At 42.3% G+C, this 23,010-nt stretch overlaps 2 protein-coding genes across 8 annotated transcripts in view; one reads left to right on the top strand and one right to left on the bottom strand.

Moving 5' to 3' along the window:
* LOC115591241 (cyclin-dependent kinase-like 5) overlaps positions 1 to 18,235 on the top strand; it is a 44,401-nt gene extending 26,166 nt beyond the window's left edge. For 3 of the 7 annotated variants that reach the window (XM_030433051.1, XM_030433052.1, XM_030433054.1), the window contains exons 7-19: positions 402 to 461; positions 2,424 to 2,514; positions 2,633 to 2,822; positions 5,044 to 5,124; positions 5,960 to 6,126; positions 7,875 to 8,916; positions 9,330 to 9,431; positions 9,838 to 9,943; positions 10,825 to 10,927; positions 11,163 to 11,268; positions 11,482 to 11,604; positions 13,963 to 14,130; positions 14,222 to 18,235. In XM_030433051.1, coding sequence (XP_030288911.1) covers positions 402 to 461; positions 2,424 to 2,514; positions 2,633 to 2,822; positions 5,044 to 5,124; positions 5,960 to 6,126; positions 7,875 to 8,916; positions 9,330 to 9,431; positions 9,838 to 9,943; positions 10,825 to 10,927; positions 11,163 to 11,268; positions 11,482 to 11,604; positions 13,963 to 14,130; positions 14,222 to 14,581 — 2,699 coding nt within the window. In that variant the 3' untranslated portion in view covers positions 14,582 to 18,235. The remainder of the gene's footprint in view (positions 1 to 401; positions 462 to 2,423; positions 2,515 to 2,632; positions 2,823 to 5,043; positions 5,125 to 5,959; positions 6,127 to 7,874; positions 8,917 to 9,329; positions 9,432 to 9,837; positions 9,944 to 10,824; positions 10,928 to 11,162; positions 11,269 to 11,481; positions 11,605 to 13,962; positions 14,131 to 14,221) is intronic. The other 4 variants (XM_030433055.1, XM_030433057.1, XM_030433056.1 and 1 more) reach the window with 4 other exon arrangements.
* On the bottom strand, positions 18,090 to 22,747 carry LOC115591242 (retinoschisin). The gene is made up of 6 exons (XM_030433059.1): positions 22,650 to 22,747; positions 22,313 to 22,338; positions 21,986 to 22,217; positions 20,332 to 20,473; positions 20,046 to 20,241; positions 18,090 to 18,762 (listed from the first exon to the last, which is right to left on the bottom strand). The coding sequence occupies exons 1-6, from the start codon at positions 22,708 to 22,710 to the stop codon at positions 18,610 to 18,612; spliced, it is 810 nt and encodes a 269-aa protein (XP_030288919.1). The 5' UTR covers positions 22,711 to 22,747; the 3' UTR covers positions 18,090 to 18,609.
* Between the last annotated feature and the right edge of the window lie 263 nt (positions 22,748 to 23,010).

The raw sequence follows: 23,010 nt of genomic DNA, 5'->3' as shown, positions 1-23,010 counted from the left end.
GCTAAATAGGTTGTCTGACATGTTCTAACTAACCATTCCATTGTCACAAGATGTGAGCTTTTGGGCAAATCAGTAGCAGCAGAGCAGGAAAGCAGATGGTCCATGTGAGCTTTTGGCACACTGACTGCACCAGAGCAGGCATCCAAATGGCCTGTGGTATACATATGACAGTGGTATCCACGGATTTGATGTATAAGTTATGGTATGTCTTTACAATCTGTGGACTTTCACTGCTAGAATCCAATTTCTTGGACTCTTCGTTTGCCGCTTTTTACAAAAACGGTGTCAGATGAAAAGAATCTGATGGCTGCGGTGAGACGGATAAATATGTGGTGGCAGGAATGATGGTAATGATGATGATGTAAGTGTGAAGCGTGAATATGTGTGTTCTTCCTCCTCAGACATAAAGCCAGAAAACCTTCTCATCAGCTCTGATGACGTCCTCAAGTTATGTGACTTCGGTGAGCACATCTATCAAATACTCGCACTGCAAGAGCTGTAAGGAAGGTGGCCAAACACACCAGGCTGTGATGTAAAAGGAGTATTTTCAACAGAGACTATATTTGGCTGAAACCGGTGCTTCAGAGGGGCAGCAGGCAGGCTTCATCCGGTTATCTAAAGCTTTGCGCGCAGCCCTCTCTCCTGGTTCTCCGGCTGCCGCTGTGCATTCTTCCTTCTTCTCAATTAATGAAACGTGTTGGAAAACAAGAGGCTGATCGCGCTTCGATTCAATCTGGTAGCGCCACAACAAAACGGGGGGAAACGGAAAACATGGCATAGCCAACATCATGTAGGCAATCTGGTGTGAGAGACTGAAGACCTGCTGTTTGCTCTGTGTCAGCCAAAGGCATCGAGCGAAGAGACATAGGCCAAGTAAACGCCGCTCTAAAGGTTTACGTTTGGGACCGTGTCTTACTAAACATTTATCTTTATCGCGTTGTTTTGGTTTTGGGTGACGCGGCAAGCCAGCTTGAGAAATGTAGAAATTCAAAGCGCAGATAAATGCATCAAATTCAGCAAGTTTTCCTCTCCATTAAGCATTTTTTTCAAAATACATATTTACTATTTTTAAGGAAATTTTAGGAATAAAAACAAAGTACCAGACTGACACACCACATCCTGATAATATTAATAACAATAACCACAGTTTTTAATACAATACAGTGCAGTTTTTACAGTAAGTACAAATGCACCATTCGAAACAAAAGTCTTTTTTTTTTTTCAAAGTCATTGGCAAAAGATAAGGAGCTAGTTAATCCAAGAATAGCTGTAAGTGGATCAGGTTCCAAACTCTTCCCAAAAGCTTCTGAGATATAATGAAAAACTGTGTTTCCAGTATTTCTAAAGTTCACCAAATGACGAAGTGAGAGATCTAAGTTTCTTTGATTATAAAGCAGGTCTAAGTTCTATATAGATACTTTGAGAAAATCAGGGTGCTTAATCATCGAAGAACTGCAGAACTTTCTGTGTTAAAAAAACTGTGCCTACATATGAGCTGCGCTGAATAATGTAAAGTTATGATGTCACAACTGTTCAGTCCCGGCAAACTAATAAAAAAAAAATGTCAAAGCTGATGTGAAAACTCAGGCCTGTGAGTTCTGACCAATCAGAGCAGCCTGAGCTTTAAGAGACAGGAGAATGAGAACAATATTGTGTGTTCTGAACACGCAAACATTTTTTACAGAATGGACCTGAAAATGAGCATAATATGGGACATTTGAGATCATAGACTTACTATATCGATTACAAACATGAAACATTCACCGTGAAGCGTTTGTTAATGCAGAAATCGTGCAGTGACAGAAAATGTTCCTGGGCGGCCAGTTAGTTTAGCTTAGCACAAAGACTGGAAACAAGGGGAAACAGCTAGCTCTGTGGAGGTAAATAAACAAACCTAGATGATTATGTGTGAGGCATGTCTCTGGGTGCAGGGACCTCATATCACTTCATACACCGATTAAACAAAGAAGGTATAAAGTTTTAACTGGTGAGCTTTAGATCGAAGTGCTGGTTGACTTTTTTTTTAGCTTTCTTAGCTGTTTCCCATCGCTTTCTGTGTTTATGTTTGCTAACTTGACTGTCTTTCTGGTTGTAGCTTCAAGAACAAGCATTTTTCTTCAACTGCAGAAATACATCAGACTAGGATTATGAAAAAATAATAATATATACAATCTATATGACTGGATATGTGTTAAACAGCATTGATACGGCCACTTTTACAAGTTTAGTGTTTCGCACGAGGTGTCCTCATCTCTCCTATATGAGTGCAGCTTTTCCCTCAACTACTGCATAACTTCCACCTCTGAATCATAATGAGCGTCCACAGAGGTGCCCGGCTGAAGTCATTTTTAGGTGTCTCCGCATGTAGAGCATATCAAAAAGCTCCTCATTATGCCCTATTGCTTCCTGTCTTCTCTTGCCAGGCTTTGCACGTAATCTCTCTGAGGGGACTGATGCCAATTACACCGAGTATGTGGCCACTAGATGGTACCGCTCTCCGGAGCTCCTGCTCGGGTACGTCCGGTGGTTTTTTTAACCTCGTCCAGGTTTCAGTCACCACATTGACATGTACCTACAAACGCTATTTTTATGCCTGGCCTCAATCACCAACCCCTGAAATGTGTGGTCCCAGGGCTCCTTACGGGAAGGCGGTGGACATGTGGTCAGTGGGCTGCATCTTAGGAGAGCTTAGCGACGGGCAGCCTCTGTTCCCGGGAGAGAGTGAGATCGACCAGCTCTTCACCATCCAGAAAGTGTTGGGACCCCTGCCACCAGAACAGATGAAGCTCTTCTATAACAACCCCCGCTTCCACGGACTGCGGGTAACGCTCTTTACCCCAATCCTGACTGCACTTCACACTGCTGACCCATGCTGCTCCTTTCTTCTGTTCCATCGCTCTCGACTGTCTCTTTCTGCCTCCTCCTCTTCTTCTTCCCCTATTTATTTTCTCCCCCCGTTATGTCTCCGCACTCTCTGCTTGTTTTTTTTTTTTTCTTCTTCTCCTGGCTGAGTTTGCTGTGCCGTGACTGATTGGATCACAATGACTCATCGTGTATCATGTATCCTGTATGCTCTGTGAAGGAAGGCTGTGATAAGTCTTCAGTGGCAGGCTGGTGGTACAACAGACCCGGGTCGTCATTCCCTTCCCCTGTCTGCCCACGCTGCAGGTTATAATTATTAGTTTGCAAACTGCCCCTCTGTGAATACCTGACAGTGAATAGGACCCTGCTCAAGAATGCTGCATTTAAAAAAATTAAATGGGTGTAGGGAAAGCCTAATTTCTTCTCTGGATTCCTGCTCAGAAATACGTGCCAGTTGTTGTTCTACAGTGAAGACAGGCACATGTTGGACAGGGATGCTCCTTGAATAACCATCTAGCACTGCTATTGTTAAAAATCCTCTTTTATCCACCACATTATTATGCTTGTCGTCATTTAAATGACTGGAGATGGTCAGCCTTCCAATAAACCTCGCTGATGGACATTCGCAGTTAAGACCCTCTCTCCTTGCCAAATTATCTTAATGAGATCATAGAAGACCATGAAAAAAGAGAATTGTGTTTGAAGCAACGACGCAAACTGTTTTTATTCAAATACTAATGCATCAGAAAACAAGAAACCACACAACGCTTGTGAGTGAACACAGGATGTTTGATGGTTGTTTTATCACGTTGGCCACCTACGGTGTGCTTTCGGCAACACTTGGAAATGTGTGAGGTATAAAGAACAGCTTCTGGACGTTTTTTGGCAAGCAGCACATCCACAATAGTCAGATGAAAAATGCTGTCAGAATGAAAGGTTGACATGGGAAGATTGAATGTGGAAGAAAGCACATGCAACAGTGCTCTTGTGAGTCTGAACAGCGTTTGCAAAAAATTTCATTTCAGCGGTAGCAGTGTTTGTCTAGATCAGGAAGAAGTGGCCTGCTGTCACAGTCTTGGCCTGAAACGTGCAATATATTTTATGAGAGCAGTATCGTACTTCCATGATATTCCATGCTGATTTAGATTGGATTATTGGTAGATGTGTATTCACAGAATGGTGGAGAAAAAAGTAAGAGATACAAGTCAGACAGGCCACTGCAAACAACACATGAAAGACATTCTTTGGAGCATCTTGGCATCTCTATGGGAAGCAACAATATAACCTTGGAGCTAGCAACCCACACGCTGACAATGGCAGGATACCTGAACCTTATCCGCGATGTTAACAGTACGCACATAAACAAGTAAACAGGTGTTACCTTTTCTAACCGTTTAGCCTTTTATTAGGATTTAGATATTTAAATGCCAGGATTTGCCTCCCCATTTGCAAATGCTACACCACAAAAGAGTGTCGCTACATGTCGCACTGTCGCTACATGATGGGCTTTTGTGCTTAATAACACCATCGTCACTGGTTTAAAGAAATACAAACAAACCGGAGTTTTTTTCTTCCCCGTACACAATAATTATAGTGGGTGCAGCCGGACCTTTCTCCAGCGCTGACATAGCACTGTGGAGATAGGTATGACTATAGCAGACAATTAGGATTCAGGAAATAGGAAATCCCACTGATACTGCCAAAAATGCTGGCTCATGGAGTCTATGTACCAGTCCAATACCACATAGTTTCTTTATCAGAAACAGGACCCTGCTACCTCCCAGCAGTGTCTCAGACGCCTGCAATTTCACAGAATAACTGTTAACTGTTCCTTCACAATCATCCACCTTTTAAACGCAGTGTTATTGGATATGTATATGGTATAGGCCCGTACGCAAAGTTTGGGTATGAAGAAACGATTGTAATTTGCTGATTTTTGATGAGAACTGGCCATGCTCCATTCTCCCCTTTCCTTATGAAGGTCAATACCAAACCCTTTTTTTCTTACATCATTACATCATTTACATCATTTATGAAAGCCTGTTGATCACACATGCCCCTCTACTCCACGTTCACACTGATCTTGCTGGTCCTTCTACAAATTATTTGTTCATTTATCACTTGGACATTTGTTGTGGCCACATTTTTGGCTCTACTGTTATCCACTGTTTCTTGTTATAGTTCCCTGCTGTGAACCACCCCCAGACCTTGGAGCGGAGATACCTGGGAATCATCGGTGGAGCCCTGCTGGACCTGCTAAAGGTAGGGATCACCGGTCTGGCAAAGCTGGCAAAGCTCCCGAGATGTTTCTATTTATACCTTTTATCCTGTTCCAGACTATTCCTGCTTACACGCCATGACAAAAAGAACCGTAAAAGCTCCCATTTTCCCAAACTCGACATGTGATAATTGCATCATTAACACAGTGTTTACGTCGTGACTGCATGATGCCTCTTCACTGCTTCAGCATCTCTCAGCTCATATCCCGGTTCCAGCACTGCTGTTATTGCTGTGTCTGCACTGTAAACAGGAGCTCCATGTCAAGAATGTGGGCTGTGCTTGTGCACTTGCGCTTTTCCCAGTAGATAATGACTCACTGCTAACATAATGTCATCTCAGGACTGACTTCAGCAAGGACAGACTTCTCCCTTATTACTAATGAGGCTTTCTTGAGTTGAGTTCGGAAAGTAATTTAACAGAGTGTGTTTGCTAATTGATAATGCAAAAGTAGTCGTCGGCCTTGCCGGTTCTATTGTTGTCCGGACAAAGCAACAGACGCTGCAGCTAAATTTGAGTTATATAACCTCGGAGTTCACAAGCTGTCTTCAGTTCGCAGGTTTTATTTAGAGTCTGTCGAGACAGGTTATTAATCCTATTTTTTTGAACGAGCAAAAAGCAAATGTCACAAATCATATTTCACATCAGTGTTTGGCTTGTTTGGTGACAGTAAGACACAATTAAAAGCAGCAGCAGCCTGACTTTTATGATAATGGCGATGACTCATCATAGCATGACTGTTTCTAGTTTGCGTGCGAGATCTGGATGTTCTTGCTGTCTCGAGGACTCAGTGGCTCCCTCTGTGTGTTTCTTGCGTTAGAACCTGCTGCTGCTCAACCCGACAGAACGCTTTCTCACAGAGCAGAGCCTGAACCACCACGCCTTCCAGACCCTGCGGCTGGTGGAGCGGCCCGGCCCACCTACACCTACACCTGTACGCTCTTCCAAGAGAAAACCGCACCATGGAGACAACACCACCCCCAGCAGGTCAGCAGTGAGCACTATTGCTAGTCTAAGCTTGTCAGTGTCTCCCTCTTGTTCAGAGTATTAAGTCAATGTGTTTTTCTTATGCAAATGTGACCGGTTATTTTTCAATCAACAGGACCATTACCTGCAGTGTCTGCGCCAGGCACTGTGTAGTGACAGTTTTGCATAATGTGTTGCCCTTCGTGAGAGGATTCAGACATTTTCTGTTGGTTTGGTTTTTATTCTGTCAGGAAACATAGAATAACTCACATTTATTATCACCCAAAATAAAAGTGTGAACATATATTATTTCCGTGTGGTCCTAGTGCTCCCCAAAATCATAGTAACAACAAAGACAGCTGTGCCCCGGCTACATTACCACTAACTACAGTAGATATAACAGTACTCACCATATAAATTGTTAATTTTTACTATAATACTAAACACCACACATTCACCCGTCCTTACTCTACTTTTGACACCTGTTTTTGATAATCGTTTTGCATTCCAACAATCTCGGCTCATCTGGAAGTCAGTTCCAAATTTTAGCTCCCACACATTAACATCGACAATTTAGATCCAAAATAGCCTCAAATCTGCTGCGAGCGATTAAAATAAGTGTTAAACAGTGTTTGGTCGGTAACACATGTCTGTCCTCCACCTGCTCATGCAGAAAAAGAGAAAATATGTTTTCTGGTATCCCTCCCCACTTCATCCAATCAGGACAGAGAACTCTAAAGAGAGGCGGTCCTGTCTGCTCCCGGATGCAGAGAGCAGAATCTTCCTCTTCGCTATTATGTCTGGAGATTACAGCTCTGCATTTATGTAGTAATGTAGAGAGGAGGGAGGAGATTGCTAACTGCAAGACGGACAGAAAGTTGGCAAAAATGACGGCAACACTTTAAACTTTAACTAGGGATTTTGGCAGAAGGTGGATGTTGTTTGTTGGTGTTGTGATTTGCAACAGGCCAAAGCTCTCCTGAAGCTTCACTGTGTGGTTAGTGGACAAGAGAAATGTCCTGGCCCAGGAATGTGGAAATCAGCCACATTTGGGACTGCTGAGAGAAAGTCAGGGAAATTGAGCCGGGGAGTTTTAGAATATGTGCAGTCTGCTTGTTAGATGTTAGATTTATCCTGCAAAATCCCTTGGATTAACCTAATCTTGCTGCTTGTTTAGAATGTATTTATTTATTTATTACTTAACTATTAGCGTAGCTTTGTAGTTTGAAAAGGACAGCTGTACAACAAAGCTTGTGTACTGTGTGTTAAGCACGACAACATCTAAGTTAATTAACGATGGGACTATGTGGGCAGAAAGTTGAGATCAGCGATGCGTGTCTCAACTTTCTGTTGGAGTGGAGAGCAAAAAACTGCAGCCAGTACTGGAGTATCGATACTGTGGAAAATTAGTATAGAAAACATTTCAAATATTCAGTATTGATATGTATCAATATTGCAATACTAACTTATAGAAATTTGGGAGCAAGTTTAATATTTGTGGCACAAAATGTGACGAGTCTTGTTTCCACCTGCCATTCACTTGATTTTGACACTTGTAGATTAATGACATATTTTGAACTCATTACCAAAGCTGAGTCATCAGCATCGAGAAAAGGCTCACAATCAACCGCAGATGTAATATCATTTACATTTATTAGAAAGGAGGGGTAGAGGTCTAGGGACTGATCCATGTGGCACACCACATATTGCTTAAATTAATGTTTGGTCTACGGTATGTTGACGTTTCATATCTTTCTGCACTTGCTCAGGAGCCATGGGGGAAAGAGCTCGGGAGGCCACCGCTCCAGCAGCAGAGAGTGCTCCAGCTTACCCCGGCACGAAGACCTCCACCCCAACAACGATGGCTTTCTCAACGGCAACATGCCTGCAGCAATCAACCTCAGTCCCACTCTGCATCCCAAGAACTACCAGCCGCAGATCTACAACCACTCCACCTCGTGCAACATGGACCTGGCCAGCAGCAACCTGCCTCATCTGCTCAGCCCTGGTGAAGCCAAGAGCAAGGGCGACTTTGAGATTAACCTTGGGTCCAAGGTGTCCGACGGCCCCGGAGCCAAGTACCTCAAATCCAACTTCCGCTCGCAGCAGAACCGCCATTCTTTTGTGGAGGGGAAGACCAACACGCTTCAATCCGGGGAGAAACACAGTCGACACAGCTACATGGAGGCCCACAGCTCCACGCCCTCCTCCTCCAAGTTCGCCTACCTGAACTTGTCCAAGAGCTATGGCACGCTTAGCGATGCCAAGTCGGTGGGGAACTTAAATGATGTTCATCTTTACGCTGATGAGCCCACATCTCGATACTTTCCCTCAAGCTGCCTGGACCTCACAGCCCCGAGCAGTCCAGCACCCCGCCGGGTGGACAGGCTGGGACCTGGCGCAGCTGGCAGAGGAAGCATGCGGGAGAGAGAGAGCAACACCCTGGACTCATCCTACAGGCGCTCCTCCACCCGCCACAAGGCCTCAGAGGAGGCCAAGTCACCAGATTCCCTAGACCCTGGGGACAGTGGCGTTGAGAGGAGCCACGCTCACTCTCTGTCCGCCCCGCATGACCCTCTAGCTTACGGTCAGGGATACACCAGCCCCTTCTCCTCCCAGCAGCGACCGCACCGCCACTCCATGTACGTACGGAGGGACCACCAGAGGACACATGGGGCGGATGAGGGGCTGTCGGTAGGGCAGGGGGTGCCTACCAGAGCCAGCAGCCTACAGCTCCTGTCCCCGCAGCTGCAGCACCGCACACTGCCTCGCCACTCTGGGGGCTCATCCAGAGAGGAAGACATGAGTAGGGTCAGTCACCAGCCCACATCAAACCTCTCCAACTTTAAGGAAAGCCTAAGCCTACATGATCTAATCATATCAAATGCCTACACCAGGTTGTGTTGGATAACTGTGCCTCAGTCTCAGTTTCTACAACAATGCAGCCAGGATTTATTCTCGTGGCATCTGAAAATATCATGATCTGTGTTTAGGTTTACAGCCAGATCTTGTTAGTCAGCTTCCCATGTTTGATGGACTGGCAGAATTAACATAACTGCAGCTTTGTGGCTTCCTTGTTAGTATATACAGTAAACCATGTTATCTGTATATTTATATATACTGTATATACACATATAGTATATATAGTGTGTGTGTGTGTGTGTTTGTATGTGTGCGCTGAAATGCTGAGCTCACATCATGCTTCATCATGTCTCCATTAACAGAGCGAACAGGCACCCACTGAGGTCATCCACAGCAGACCCCCAATAAGGGACTCCACAAGGGACAACACCGCATCTTTTCACACACAGCGGCAAAAAAGCGAGGTCCGACATTCTGCCTGCACCCACCATTCCCCACCCACATCCGCACTCTCGGTAGACTGGATGTGGGTGGATACTGCTGTCATGAACTGCTCTTTCTCTCTCTCTCTCTTTCTCTGTCTCTGCGCATCAGATGCCTCTTCATTTTTCTCTGTGTGCTTTGCTTCCCTTTAATGTGACTACTTATGATAGCACAGTCAGGATTGTCATCGGAGCACATTTCAGTTTGATTCTGGAATACATTTATAGCCTCTACAGATGTTGTTTTATTGTAATGACCACTTGTAAATCAATAAGCCTTCTCCTTCTTTCTGTTCCTTCAGGTAAATAAAAATAGCTCACATAGTGAGGTATGCAAAGCAGTGTAGCTCTTAGTTTTGGTGTGACTAGGTCTTCTGTTGTGACTCAGGTTGGCTTATATCATGACCAGCAAACAGAAGACGGGGGCTCCTCCAAAGAGAACCGCAACATCTACAGTGAATCCATGCCCAGGAGGGTGGGCAGCTTCTACCGAGGTTGGTTTAGTCACACCATGTTTTTCTTTCTTTCTTTCACTGCACCATGGAGATCAAGATGTCAGCTCAGTTTTAAGGATCAGATACTTCACTGCTTTTTACTGCAGTTGACAAAATCATTTCTTCAAATCTATGTTCATCGATCAGGTCCTTCTTAAAGTCGCTATCGGTAGAATGACAAAAAAAACACCTTTCCAATACTGAATATTCAGACAGATACATGATTTTTTCAAAATCTTTAAAAATTTCTGGAGCTGAGCTTCACAGCAAAACAGTGTTGCAGCATTCTCCTAAACAACTGAAGTAGCTGGGGACTCGTTTTAAAACGAACAAAAATAGGAAATAAAAATATATACTTGAAAAGACGCTATTTAAAGCTGAAATCTTTCACTATTTTGTAAACTTAATTGCACATTGAAATCTCTAACCCTAACCCTTTAAATCAGTTTGGGATCTCAGGGCTTCCCGCATGCCAACATGCTCACAATGACAATATTAACATGGTGGCGTTTAGCTTTCTAAAATACTAGTTTAGTATTTCAGAATGTAGTTTATGTATTGTGTTGCAGAGATATCTGCTGAAGTTAGTATGCTAACCAGCTAGCCCCCTTTCTGTTCCTGTCCAAAGCTCCAGCTCTATAGCAGTGTAAACACAAAACAGCCAAGGCTAACTGAGCTAATTAGCTAAGGGCAGCTACCGTTAGCAGCAGTTAGCAGTAACTCTGATGATATGCTGCCCTCCATTTGTTTTAAGTATGAATTTGACAGGTGGCCAATTCTTACATAATGCAACTTTAGTATATACGATACATTCCATTCCAGAACGTTTACACCTGTACATCAAAAATTGAATGGAAATATTTGTTGTGTGTGTTGAACAGTCCCTTCTCCCCGGCCAGACAACTCCTTCCATGACAGCCGAGGTCAGAGCCGGGCCGGGGACGGAACGAACCACTCCAAACGTCAGCCGGCATTTGACCCCTGGTAATTATCCCCACTTAATTAAACAGATCATAGGGTTTTTTTTTTGTTTTTTTGTTTTCAAAGAACATCGTCTCTAAATGAGGTTACCTTGACAACAACAACACATATTTGCCCATTGTACATTGGTGTGTGAAACAATTTTTCTGGTGGATTAAATTTACACTGGTCACATAACATGGTCAGTGGCCAGTTCTCTTTGGGACATCACGCTCAGCATCCTTTGTTTTATTTTCAGGACTGGCCCAGATACCGTGGTGTTGAACTCCTCTGAGCCATCCAAAGAAAAGGAGAAGCAGGGTTTCTTCAGAGCAATAAAGAAGAAGAAGAAAAAATCTCAAATGGTAACTTGCATGTTAGGTACTTGTGAGGATGTACAGCCATGTCTGGATGCACTATTTTCATGCATATGTCCTTTGACATCTGTCTACATACTGTATCTCCTCCTCTGCTTTTCAAATGTTTTAAGCACCTTTACGCAGATGTAAAATCATTTCTCCTTGTTGTCGTTGCATCATGTTTCCCTGTGCCACCGTTCATGTGCCTCTATATTCCAGATGCAAGTCCCTGAAGGAAGGCCTCCTGTCATCAAGAAATGTCTTTTCCCTCTGTTTAGCCCAAAGAATAACAAAAAGCATAGTTCCTCTGTGAGAGTCCTCCCTGTAGTGTCCTCTTCCATGGTACATGCTGTTTTACACTATCCTACTCACCTCCTAACTCCACCCATCCGACACTGCATGTACGCACGACAATAATCAAGACTACTACATTCACTTTAATTCACTTGTTTTCTGTGGTTTTCTTGATCATTATGTAAAAATCATTCATGTTATAATAAGTCAACATGGACCAGTCAGATCCACCAATGTAGGTCAGGGGTGGCAGGGTTTTGAAATTGAAATGAATCGAAATTTGTCAATCAAATGAAATCAAAAGCAGAATCGATGATATTCCGAGGTTTCTTTTCCCCACCCATGTCTACTTTTGCTCGCCTGGCTCACTTCAAAAAATCTTCCGAGACTGCGTTGGAGAAGTAGAGTTTATTTTATTTCTCAGAGATCCTTAATTGATTTGTTTTTGGAAGAGGGTTTACTCAGGACAAATTTAGGAGAAACCAGAACTTCATAACAAACTGAAATTCAATCTGGAGTTGTTATTTTTGGTGATTATTATTTGTATTTGCCTTATCTTCTAAAATAAAGTCAGATTGTTGCAAAATTATATAAATTATTTTAAAGATAAAAAATGTAATGTTAGGGTACAAAGCCAATGATCTATTGATCTTCACAAATCCTGATGCAACAGTCTAACAAAGCCACAGCTGTCAGTGCTGAATTTGAAGGAGACATATTCTGCTAATTTTTAAACGTTCATACATTTATTTTGGTCACTACTAGAACAGGTTTACAAGCTTTAATGCTCAAAAACACATCAGTTTTCTCTCACACTGTCCAGTGCTGTAGCTCTGTATTCCCCCTCTGTCTGAAACACTGTTTTAGCTCCCGTCTCTTTAAGGCCCCTCCTGAATATCCAGTCTCCTCTGATTGGTCAGCACAGACACGCCTGAGCCAGCAGCACTAACAACAACAGAGCTGCTGTGCTAAATCAATTCTTACATGCCAGACTAGCTACCAGGCATTAATTATACAAATGAGTGACATGGTGATGTAGTGTGATGTCACAAAGTCACAGAATTAAAGGCGAGACTACTGACGAGGCTTTTAGGAGCAGTGTTTTCTGTGGGAGAGAGGAGCTTCTGTTGGTGCAGACTTTGACCTTTTTTAACTTTGAAGAACAGTGTAGAATAATGTAGGAAAGGAAACAAATAACAAACAAAAGACAGCAAAGTAGGTCTCCTTTAAATGATACAAAAAAGTGCCTGTTTTGAATGTTTACATTATTGATAACTTTTCATTATATTACTTTCGGAAACTCCCCTTTCATGAAGCACCAGGCTATTCAATAGTCTTTGTCCAGTGAAGTGAATGGATCTGGCTGGTCGTCTCTGCGTTCGTTGCATTTGATTCTGATCAGTCGACAGTGATTTTAGCCACAGCCCTAACAGCATGTCTCTGGCTATGAGCTGAGGATGAACGAGAGCACTCAGTCTTTGGTTAAGCACACGAGATTTTTGTGTGCCTGGTTACCCTCACGTGAAGCTTTACTGTTTACCCACATCACACAGCACCATTTGATCCACTCCTCTGCCACTCCAAGTGTCTCTTAACCTGCCTGTGGCTTGATTGTAGAGCATAGATCAGTAAGTAGGGAGGGAGGGAGGGAGGAAATTAGCTGCTAAATATAAAAGGCAACAACATTTTGACATGTTAAAGTGACTGCTGTCTCAGTGGTAGTAATGGTTCAGCAGACACAGGTGTTTGGACTGTTTCTTCCCCTCACATTTCTATTTATATGTGACAGACTGTTCAGATGCTGAGAGGGGGTTAAAGCTGATGACAGAGCACAAATAAATGCAATCTGGCCAGGAGGAAGCAGGCAGTCAGACTCAGAGTTGTTGGAAGATAATGTTTGCTGCATAAACAGGAGATAATTTAAAAATACTGAGGCATTATATATGTCATGGATTGTAAGTAATTCACCCTAAATTTTTAAACAAGAGGAGTCGTCTCTTTTCTTCCTCAGATCAGTGAATGTGTAGGGTTTATGGCAAGAGATGCATGTTATGTTTTTTTAATTTGTATGATTTAACTGCACAGCGACTTGTTAGCAAACACATCTTCAGACTTGTGACCATCGTGAACCAACACATGTGAAGGATAACATGAAACACTTGATGTATTAAGGACATTTTTGGGGTCTTTCTATAAAACAGTGCTTCTGGGAATAGTGATTAAAGCATGTGGTGGAAACATTCATTGTGTATTTCACCCTCAGGGAAAAAAAATAGATTAGCACAATTGATTGTTTCATGTCCTTTACATTGTGTTGACCCACCTTGGTCATATAGTTCAAGTCATACAGTTTGAAATTGTTAGTTTGGACAGGTTACATGATATTTGCTAAATGATGTGTGAAAGGTTCCTAATGAAGGGGTCGACACAGTCATGCAGAAGTCCTCCAGGTCCTCTAGTCACCAGAGCAGCCGCCACAGGAGCCGTGACAAGAGCAGAGACCGGGACCAAGAGCGGGACCGAGACAGGGACAAGGACTGGCCTCCTGAGAAACTGTCAGATTCACACTCGCCGGTACGTCTCTAATGAGAAATTAAAGTACTTTCTGGATATGGGTTGTTGTAAAACGTTAGATTAAAATTGTGATGTGTCATGTCCCTCTCAGAGCCAGCCGCTCAAGTCTCTGCGCAAGCTCCTGCACCTTTCGTCCTCGTCCTCCAACCAGACCGCACAGTCTGACATGCGCTACCAGCCGCTGCCTAATTCAGCCTCCGCTCAAGGTGGATTCACAGAAAACCGGGGTCACTCAGGGGTCAGCACGCCCCAGCTGAAGAGCCGACAGGCAGCCTACCCGCTGCCCGGACAGCTCGAGTCCGGCTGGCATACGTCTGCCCTCGGCCGCCCGGAGGGGAACCCTTACCCGGAGCAAATGGGCATCAAGGGAGGCCAGAACGGGCACGGCTTCGGACGCCCCTCCAGGTCCCGTATGCCAAACCTCAACGACCTGAAAGAGACGGCTCTGTGATCTCGGCCACCCTGCAGCTCTCAGATCCACTTCAGACTCCTCCGTTTCCCCCTCTGTTGCTCCTACATGTCCCTTGCGTAACAGTACACTCCTGCTGAACACACACACACACACACACACACACACACACACACACACACACACACACACACACACACAGATACCAAACCTTCAGTTTTAAACATTGCTTGCAAACAGGCCAAAAGCCTTTTTATGTCTTCATTTTTTTAAAGCTTCCATGTTTGATAGACTTTATATTATTACTTCTGTAATTCTGACTATAATTTGTATGATAAAGTAAATATATTACAAATTAAATATATATAAATGGATAGATAAAGTGTAGATTTTAAGTGTAAGTATTTTTGTTTCTATTCGATATAGAAATCTAGTACATTTTACTGCGTAGTATTTCCTTAAGACTATCTAAGGCATTCTAAACAAATAAAGTTTTATCAGTTGTTACAATAGAGATTGGTAACGTCAGTAACTTTGCATTGTGTTCATCTCACCCGGGATTGTAACGCTTCGTCCGAGCTCGTCTTCGCCTTTGGATGTGCTCTGTCACTTTGGTTACAGATGCTCAAATGTGCAACTGCGAGTCCAGGCAGTCTTGTTCTTGAAAAATATCGCTGTAGTGCAATTTTTTCTGAGTTGGCACTGACAATCTATGAAGCTTAAATCTATTTGTTCCTTTTTTTTTATTTTAGGGTATTTAGGTTTTTATGTCCTTTTGTAATGCAGCCATTTTAGACACTATGGTGCCATAAACAGACAGAAATCTTAACTTACGTCGCCCTCTGTAGGAGATAACGAAGCACTGCATCTGCTGAGATTAACATGCACTAATAACTAACATTTAAGCACTGACTGGTCATGCACAATACGTATGAATCATCACTTTCATATATATTATTAACACATGTTATACAAGTGAAGCTATGGTTAAAACCTCAATAATTTCCAAGACCACACATATAATAACTGCTCCCTCCACAGAATATACCAACGATCCTCTCGGTAGTAATGTGATCTAAATCTACATTTACTGACGTGTTAATAGATGTGAAAGTGTTATCACACACCTTTAAATATGAAGTAAACAGTAATAAAACCTTGATATAGATCCAGTTAATGGAAAGCTTATACTTCACTCTGACGACTTCTACCAGGACTCAGAGGTTTTGTTTGTCGCGTATTTCTTACTCAAAGATTTCACAAACATCTTCCAAATGGTTGTACTTTGTCGAATCAGTTAAAGAAATGTACAAAATGCATCCAAAATATTGTACAAAGTTTAACTGCTGTAAAAATTAGATTTTTATTGTTTTTTATATATGTATAACATTATTTGCTTTTTGTTTTTTTTCTTAATCATTGTGAGAAAGTTAATTCTTACAGCAGCTAGAGGAACACAAAAGCCATTCTGGGTGTACAAGTGCAGTGATTCTCAACCTTTTTGTGTGGGATGTGCTAACACCACCCATCGTGTCCCAATGTGCTCATTTATCATAAACTAGATACTATTTAACATTATTGACTATTTGAAAGTGTGTATTATTAGTATTTTTTTATACAGTTGAACTGTCAGTGTTGGTCATGTGGTCAAGTATTGGTATTTGTGTCGCTCTCACTTGCAGAAGTTGTCAGTTTTAATCATCCAGTACTTTTAGCTAGTTAGCTAGCATTAGCTATCTGAGCCACTTCTTAAATTATTATTAGATATTTCAACTGTTTTTCCTTTTAGCTAACAATTTCCAATGTTCGTCCATTCTTGTCAGACTTTTTACCATTTGCACATTACTACTTGGTAGCTAACATTTCAACCTTTGTCCACTACTTTCAGCTAACGGTTTTAACTGTTGAACCATTTCAAATATTTATTTATTTTTCACTGTTTCAACCATGTAACTTTTACTTTTTGGCTAATTGAATAATTTCCCACTAGCCTATTTTTAGCTTTTCACCATTTGTCCATTTCTTTTATGCTAGCTAACTATCTCCATTGTTACTTTTAGCTATACAATTCAATGATTGGCATTTCTTTGAGTTAACCATTTTAACCATTTTTCCGAGACTTTGAGCTCACAGATGTCACTGTTCTTCAATTCCTTTTAGCCTTACCACCATGTGTTCAGCTGTTGCATTCACATCTCTATTACTTTAGTTATTTAAAAGATTTCCCTCCTACTTTTAGCAAACTATTTCAAGTGTTATACACTTCTTCCAGCTTTTCAACATTAGTACATTACTTATGTTTGTTTACTATTTCAAGTGATTTATTTAACTGTTAAATTAGATGATTTGTTGGTTACTTTAAGCTAACCTTTTTAACCTTTATTCCTTTTAGCTTTTTCACCATTTTAACAGTACTTTTATGCTAGCTAACATTTCAACTTTTCGTCTATTACTTCTAGCTAAATGTTTCAACTGTTCAACTATAACATTACTATTATTTTTAGCAATTTTAACCGATATCCATTTTTTTAGCCGCTTCGTCCGTGAACCTATTATTATTAGCTATTTTAACAGCATCCCCACCAGCCTGCTTTTAGTTAACAATTGCAAATGTTTCATTTCTTATAGCTACTCACCATTTGTCCATTACCGTTAGCTATTAATTTAAATCCATTCATCCATTTCTTTAAGCCTCTTCATCACATTTCCATTTCTTTTGTGCCAGCTAACAAACTACTTGTCCTTTTCTTTTAGCCGGATATTTCGACCAACTGTGTCAACTGTTCATCTATCTGAACTGTTTATTACTGTTAGCTATTTCAACCATTTGTCTGATACTTTTGGTAACTTTCAAGACTTTTCTGCCTGCTTGCTGACTTTTCACGCACTCTTAATAACGACGAGTAACAAATATTCAGGTATTACAGCTTACTCAACATGTTCAGCTATGTAACCATGTCACCCCTTACAGCTACACCCCCCTGGGCTTCATGTACCCCTGGTTGGGAATCACTGTACTAGTGTATTTTTAACTGATTGAACACACTGAGTCACTTGGGACAAGCTTTGAGAAATCTTAAACCACAGTGGGGCCAGAAGCTCTGTACTGTAACGTTGTTTTCTGTCTGGGATAAAGTGCCATGAAAGTAGCTTGGCAGGAACACTGTAGGCTTTTTAATGTTGCACTTTGAAGAGACGGTGTGGCTCAGCAATATTGCTCTGACTCTGTAAATTCTTCCTCACTTTATGTTCATCATGTGCGCAGTGTGTGAAGACCGAAAAAGACCCACAGTAACACACTGAGTCCAAACATGACCGTATCGTATTGTGTGCTGTGCATCTGTAAGGAACTCTGCACAGTCTGTATTTGACACGATACATTTCTCTCTTTGGATTATTGTTTTGCTGAAGGAGCACTGTGTATTATATTAATACTGATGTGTGACTACTTGTTTGGTAATATTTATAACAGAGGATGTTTATCAGCTGTTTAAATTAAATCAAGTATTACGTTTCTGCTTTTATTACAGACACAAATTGGTAGCATAGTCGGTGTTTATCTGCTTTTTTTTTCAACAGAGCATTTACATGAGAACATAAACCCACAAATGAATGCTTAACAATTTTAGAATATTCATGTTTACATATGTAATAGTAAATCTCAAATAAAACAAACTCATTTGATTTGACTCTTAACCTGTCGAATGTTTTGTTCACCATGGTTTGTGACTTTGATTCAAAGACAATCACATCTTTATCTTTACTCCTGTAACTCTATTGAAGGTAACATTGCCTCAAAATTGGATTTTGAACTGGAAATCCCCGGTTTGCTTCAAGAAAGCTGTCCAATTTTGTTCTTACACAGTAAAACAATTACTTTATACAGACTTTAAGACCAATAAATAGTGCACCGAAAATGTCCTCCTGCCCGGCTTAGTTTGCCTCCAGCATTGCCAAAAAAGACAGACATGATTGATCTTTCGGTGTTGGACCAAATGTCCCCCGTTTGGCAAGCGGCAGGTTGGCAGGGGAAGGATGGAAAGTGAGGAAAGAGTCGGGCCAAGTGCACTTCAGGTACACTTGTTCATGCACATCAGCAGGTCCATCCGCATGGCGATGCGGGTGTGCCAGCCCAGCGGCAGCAGGCGGATGTAGCGAGCCACGATGGGTGGGCGCAGCAGGTTCTGTACGGTGGAGGAGCGGTCCGAGTTCCCATAGAAGACCTAAAGAGTGGAAAGTAAACCACGTAACGTAAATTTGCGTCAGATTGTTCTACTATCATGTCACAAGCAAGTCTTCATATTGGACAAGCTGTAACCAGGGAACGTGCGGTTTTCTCTTGATTGACAGTCCATTCCTTGTTAAACTCTAAAAACTCTAAAACTCTAAAACCAAACCTGTGTTAAACTGTCGTGTTGCCTTTTTCTGACAGATTATTCCCTCAAGCGCGGTAAAACAAAATGTTTGTTTTGTTAAAAGTGACAGGCCGACCCCTCAGCGTGACGTGTTCATCCGTTTATTTCATTTTCTCATACAAGCTGGGATCACTGAGTCAGCGCGAAGCAAGTAAGCACGATTAACAGAAGCTGACAAGTCTGAGATATTACTATCAAGTGGGAAACTTTACCAGAGTCTGAAGGTCAGTAAGAGTGACAAGTTGCACTGAATCTGTTCGGATCAGAGAATATCAAAGATGACTTGTTCTTTTGACATAAGAAACAATTCAGTTGGAAATTGAACTCCAGTACTGAGGCAAGGTTATTTCATTTAAAGAGAAATATAATGGAGGCAACAGGGGGTGAAGTTTTGTTCTGGATCATTAGTTCGACCTTTACACAGCCTGCATGTGCCCTTAATAGAGGACTGACACCAACAGAAGATTTATGTGTTAGGGTCTCTGTTTGATGGCCTGGGAATGAGACTCTATCCTGCTCCAGATCAGCTGTTTGCCTCTTTTACCTGGGTGACAGGCAATACTAAAAACATCATTAACATTAATGTCATCTGACTCTGTGTGGTGTACTTTCATGTATTCAGACTCTCTCATACAGATCCCTTAATGAAATGCAGGGAAAATGTTAGCTTAGCGTGAGACAACTTGTGACCTTGACCTCGATCTGCCGGACAAAAGAAGGCTTTGTTTGGTTTCCATCGCTGTGTTTCTTTAATGAAGTAGTTCGGGTAAACTATCCGTGTGTGCTGCTGTGGTGGTGAAACAAGACAGTCCAGGGAGGATGGAGCAAACCCTGAACACAAGGTCAGTGTTTCAGTTTCTCGTGATCGTCACGATGTACAGTGGGATGAGTGAGCGCCCTCAAGGTCGTCTGAAGACGTCTGCGCGGCAGCATCATCGACTGACTCCACAATTATGCAACACTGACGACTTTTGAAAGAGTCAAACTGACTCAGCAGACGTGAATGTGCTGCAAAACTATTCATATTAATAAAGTTGATCAAGAGTCACAAAGTTTTACTGTTCTTGTCAGATGCTGTTTTGTGTGCTCACCCTGTTGTTTCCTGTCTGGTCTTTATAATAGATCCAGTTGAGGGTTTCCATGGTGCGATACTGGACGCTGTATTTGGTAATCCACTCATCAGCGTCACACCGACCCTGAGTCAGGATGCCAGACACCACGCCCACCTCCCTCAGGTCAATCTGGATCCACTGATACTGGTCGTTAAACTTGGAGAGCCACGCACACCTAACAGATACAACACATATAGAGTATAAGCTTTTATTTGTAGTATTTTTTCACGATGATAACAAGAAGACATAGGTTTTCAGGACCTACCCAAAGCCTTGGTTGTTAAGGCGAGCCTTGGTGGGCATCCAGGAGGAGTACCAGCCAGTGTACTGTTCCTGATTGGAGCAGCTGATCTGGTCTGATGTCACAGATCCAGATTCAAAGCCCAGGGCTTTGTGGTAAGGACATTCTGTGGAGGACAGACGTACAGTTAACTGTGGCACTAAAACCCTTTAATGAGGAAGATTCAGCCAAGATTTGATCCGGGCTCGACATTTGTTTGTGTTCCACTTTTGCATCAAATATTTTTTTTTTGTTGCGAGACTCTTGACTAACTTGAGCGATGTCCACTTCCTCTGTCACCATTTATGAACCACTCAGAGTCACCGCAGTATGTGAATACTGACATTATGCCATGGCTATGTTAAAAATGAAGTGCTGCACGTCTAATTCATTAAAGGATAAATTCACCCAAAAATGACAGTTCAGTCATATCTACTTTTTACCCTACTCACACATTTTAATTTAAAATATAAAAAAAAAACAGCTGAGAATAAAGCATAAAATGGCTCCATACAGTAAATATGGCGTAATCCGGCGTGGGGGAAGCCCCAGATCCCAAATTGATTTAAAAAGACATTATTTTCACATGCACATTTCACATTTTTGCATGCACCCCATCTGAATTGAACGCAAGCGATCGACTGTTCATCGAGGGTGTAAATGACGTCTATTCAAATCAATGCGGGCAGACTTGGATTAAGTCTGATCAGCTGTATGGAGCCAGTTTATGTTTTGTCAGTTGTTTTTTTTAAGTTTTAATACAAGTCCCCATCTACTTCAGTGGTTGAGGAGAATGCTTCATCAGGGTTTAACCGTGAAGCTCCAAATATGTTTCCTCCAATACAAAACTTCCTCTGATTTCTCATCAGCATGAGGGTGAGTGGATGATGCCTGAACTTTAATTTTGAATGAGCGTATCCTTTAAAATGTTGATGCATGTTTAGAGTGGATATACAAAAGAAATCCAGTTCACAGAGCAACTGAGCAACAACAACATGCTGTAAATTCTCCCATGAAATACTCTGACCAGCCGTCCTGCTCCTGGTGTTCCAGCTCAAGCCAAAATCTGATACTCCGAAGGATCGCGTGATAAGGCGGAAGATGGCGATCGGGTCATCATCTGATGTGTGCTGCTTTGCCCAGTATCATGCAATTAGGTGAAGGGCACGCCCTATTTTTGGCTCCCTAATCTGCTCATCACATTCTTTGCACAGGTAATAAGATTATCCAGCAGCGTTTGCCCTTCCAGGCGTCTTCCTCACAGTTGTTCATTTCTGCAAACCAAACTGTCACCATCTCTGGAACAGATCCGAGCCCCTTTAAACAGTCAGGCTGAAAAATGTCAGGATCATAGAAGGTGATCGTGCAGCCACTGCAGAGACCGAGCCAAGATGAGACAGAGTGCACACAAGGACAGAGCCAACACCACCAGCTGTGTGATCCATCACACCACACTCCTTGTCCATGTGACACCTCAAACATCCACAGGAAGCAGCGCTGCCTGTCATTAATCTTTACATGTGCCATGTTCCCCACCATGTCATCGTCATTCACATACTGTTCACCCCCCCATTTATCACTTTAAAAAAACAAAAAAAACATACTGGCTTCATTAATAACCTTTAACGTGTGACCTCACCTGGCATGCAGTTCAGTAGGTGAGCCTGAGGTGGCGGAGGAGGTGGCAGCGATGTTGACAGGATAGTGGGGATGATGGAGGGGAGTCGTGTGGGTGAGTCAGCAGATTCACAGTCACAGGTGCAGGCTTTCATGTTCCGTGTCAACGTCTCCATCACCTGCTGGTCTTCCTCCTGCAGCTCCTCATCCTGGACAACCTCCTGGGCAACCTCCTGGGCAGCCTCCTCCTCCTCCTGAAGGACAAGCGGGGATAAGTAAATCCAGAGTTTGCTCCCAATCTAGATCACATTTTAAACTTCACGTATGGGGTTCATTATGGGGCTCTCACCTCCTGGGAGTGGACAGTGATCAGGGCTGTGCCACATCAACAGATGCATGAAACGTAGAAGCAGATTAAATTAAATGTCAAAGCTCAAGTTTGCAAAAGAAACTGAAAGAAATGAACCGAAATGAAGATGATCGACAATTTAATTTATGAATCGCTTGCAGGTATTTTATTGCGATAAACACGAACAAATATCTCAGATTATTCTGCGTGATTTGCGTGTATGTAACCAGAAAATAGCAACAAAAAAGACACAATAAACAAGGCAGAACAGTGAGAATATTCCTGATTTTGCATTATGATTGAATAATATCCTCCTCACAGGTGCACAGTGACTTACCCTGAGATAGAAGCAGGAGGAGCAGCACAGCAGCACATCGAACAGTGGCCTCCATCTTCATCTTCAACTGTGCAGGAATGAGTGTGTGATGCCCAGCGCCCGTGGATAGGATTAGAGTAATCCACGTGCCCGTGATGGCCTTATCTAATACTCTTTATTGGCCCAGACACCTCCCTCAAGCTCGTCTTATTGTACTGCACCTGTGTTGAACACTCTCACCTGATAAATCAAGAGTGAACTGTCAACGCTACAACCTACGGGTGTGTTTGAATATGTGGATGACATGTTAGACGTGTCAGTTTACACCAGTGACCGCTGATCTGTTACTCATCTATTACTATTTAATAAACTTGTTTTAAAA

This window comes from Sparus aurata, chromosome 11 (genome assembly GCF_900880675.1).
Source record: "Sparus aurata chromosome 11, fSpaAur1.1, whole genome shotgun sequence".
In the NCBI taxonomy this organism is placed as follows: Eukaryota; Metazoa; Chordata; class Actinopteri; order Spariformes; family Sparidae; genus Sparus; species Sparus aurata.
Note: the sequence above shows the minus strand (reverse complement) of the source record. Positions and strands in the feature narration are given on the sequence as shown.

Bases quoted from the DNA above. Each gene is read 5' to 3' on its own strand.
- LOC115591242 (XM_030433059.1), bottom strand. From the start codon at position 22,710: ATGAAGATGGAGGCCACTGTTCGATGTGCTGCTGTGCTGCTCCTCCTG. The intron at 22,218-22,312 runs GTGAGAGCCCCA...CTTGTCCTTCAG, and splicing joins TCACTGTCCACTCCCAGGAG to GAGGAGGAGGAGGCTGCCCA. The intron at 20,474-21,985 runs GTGAGGTCACAC...TGTCCTCCACAG, and splicing joins CCTACTGAACTGCATGCCAG to AATGTCCTTACCACAAAGCC.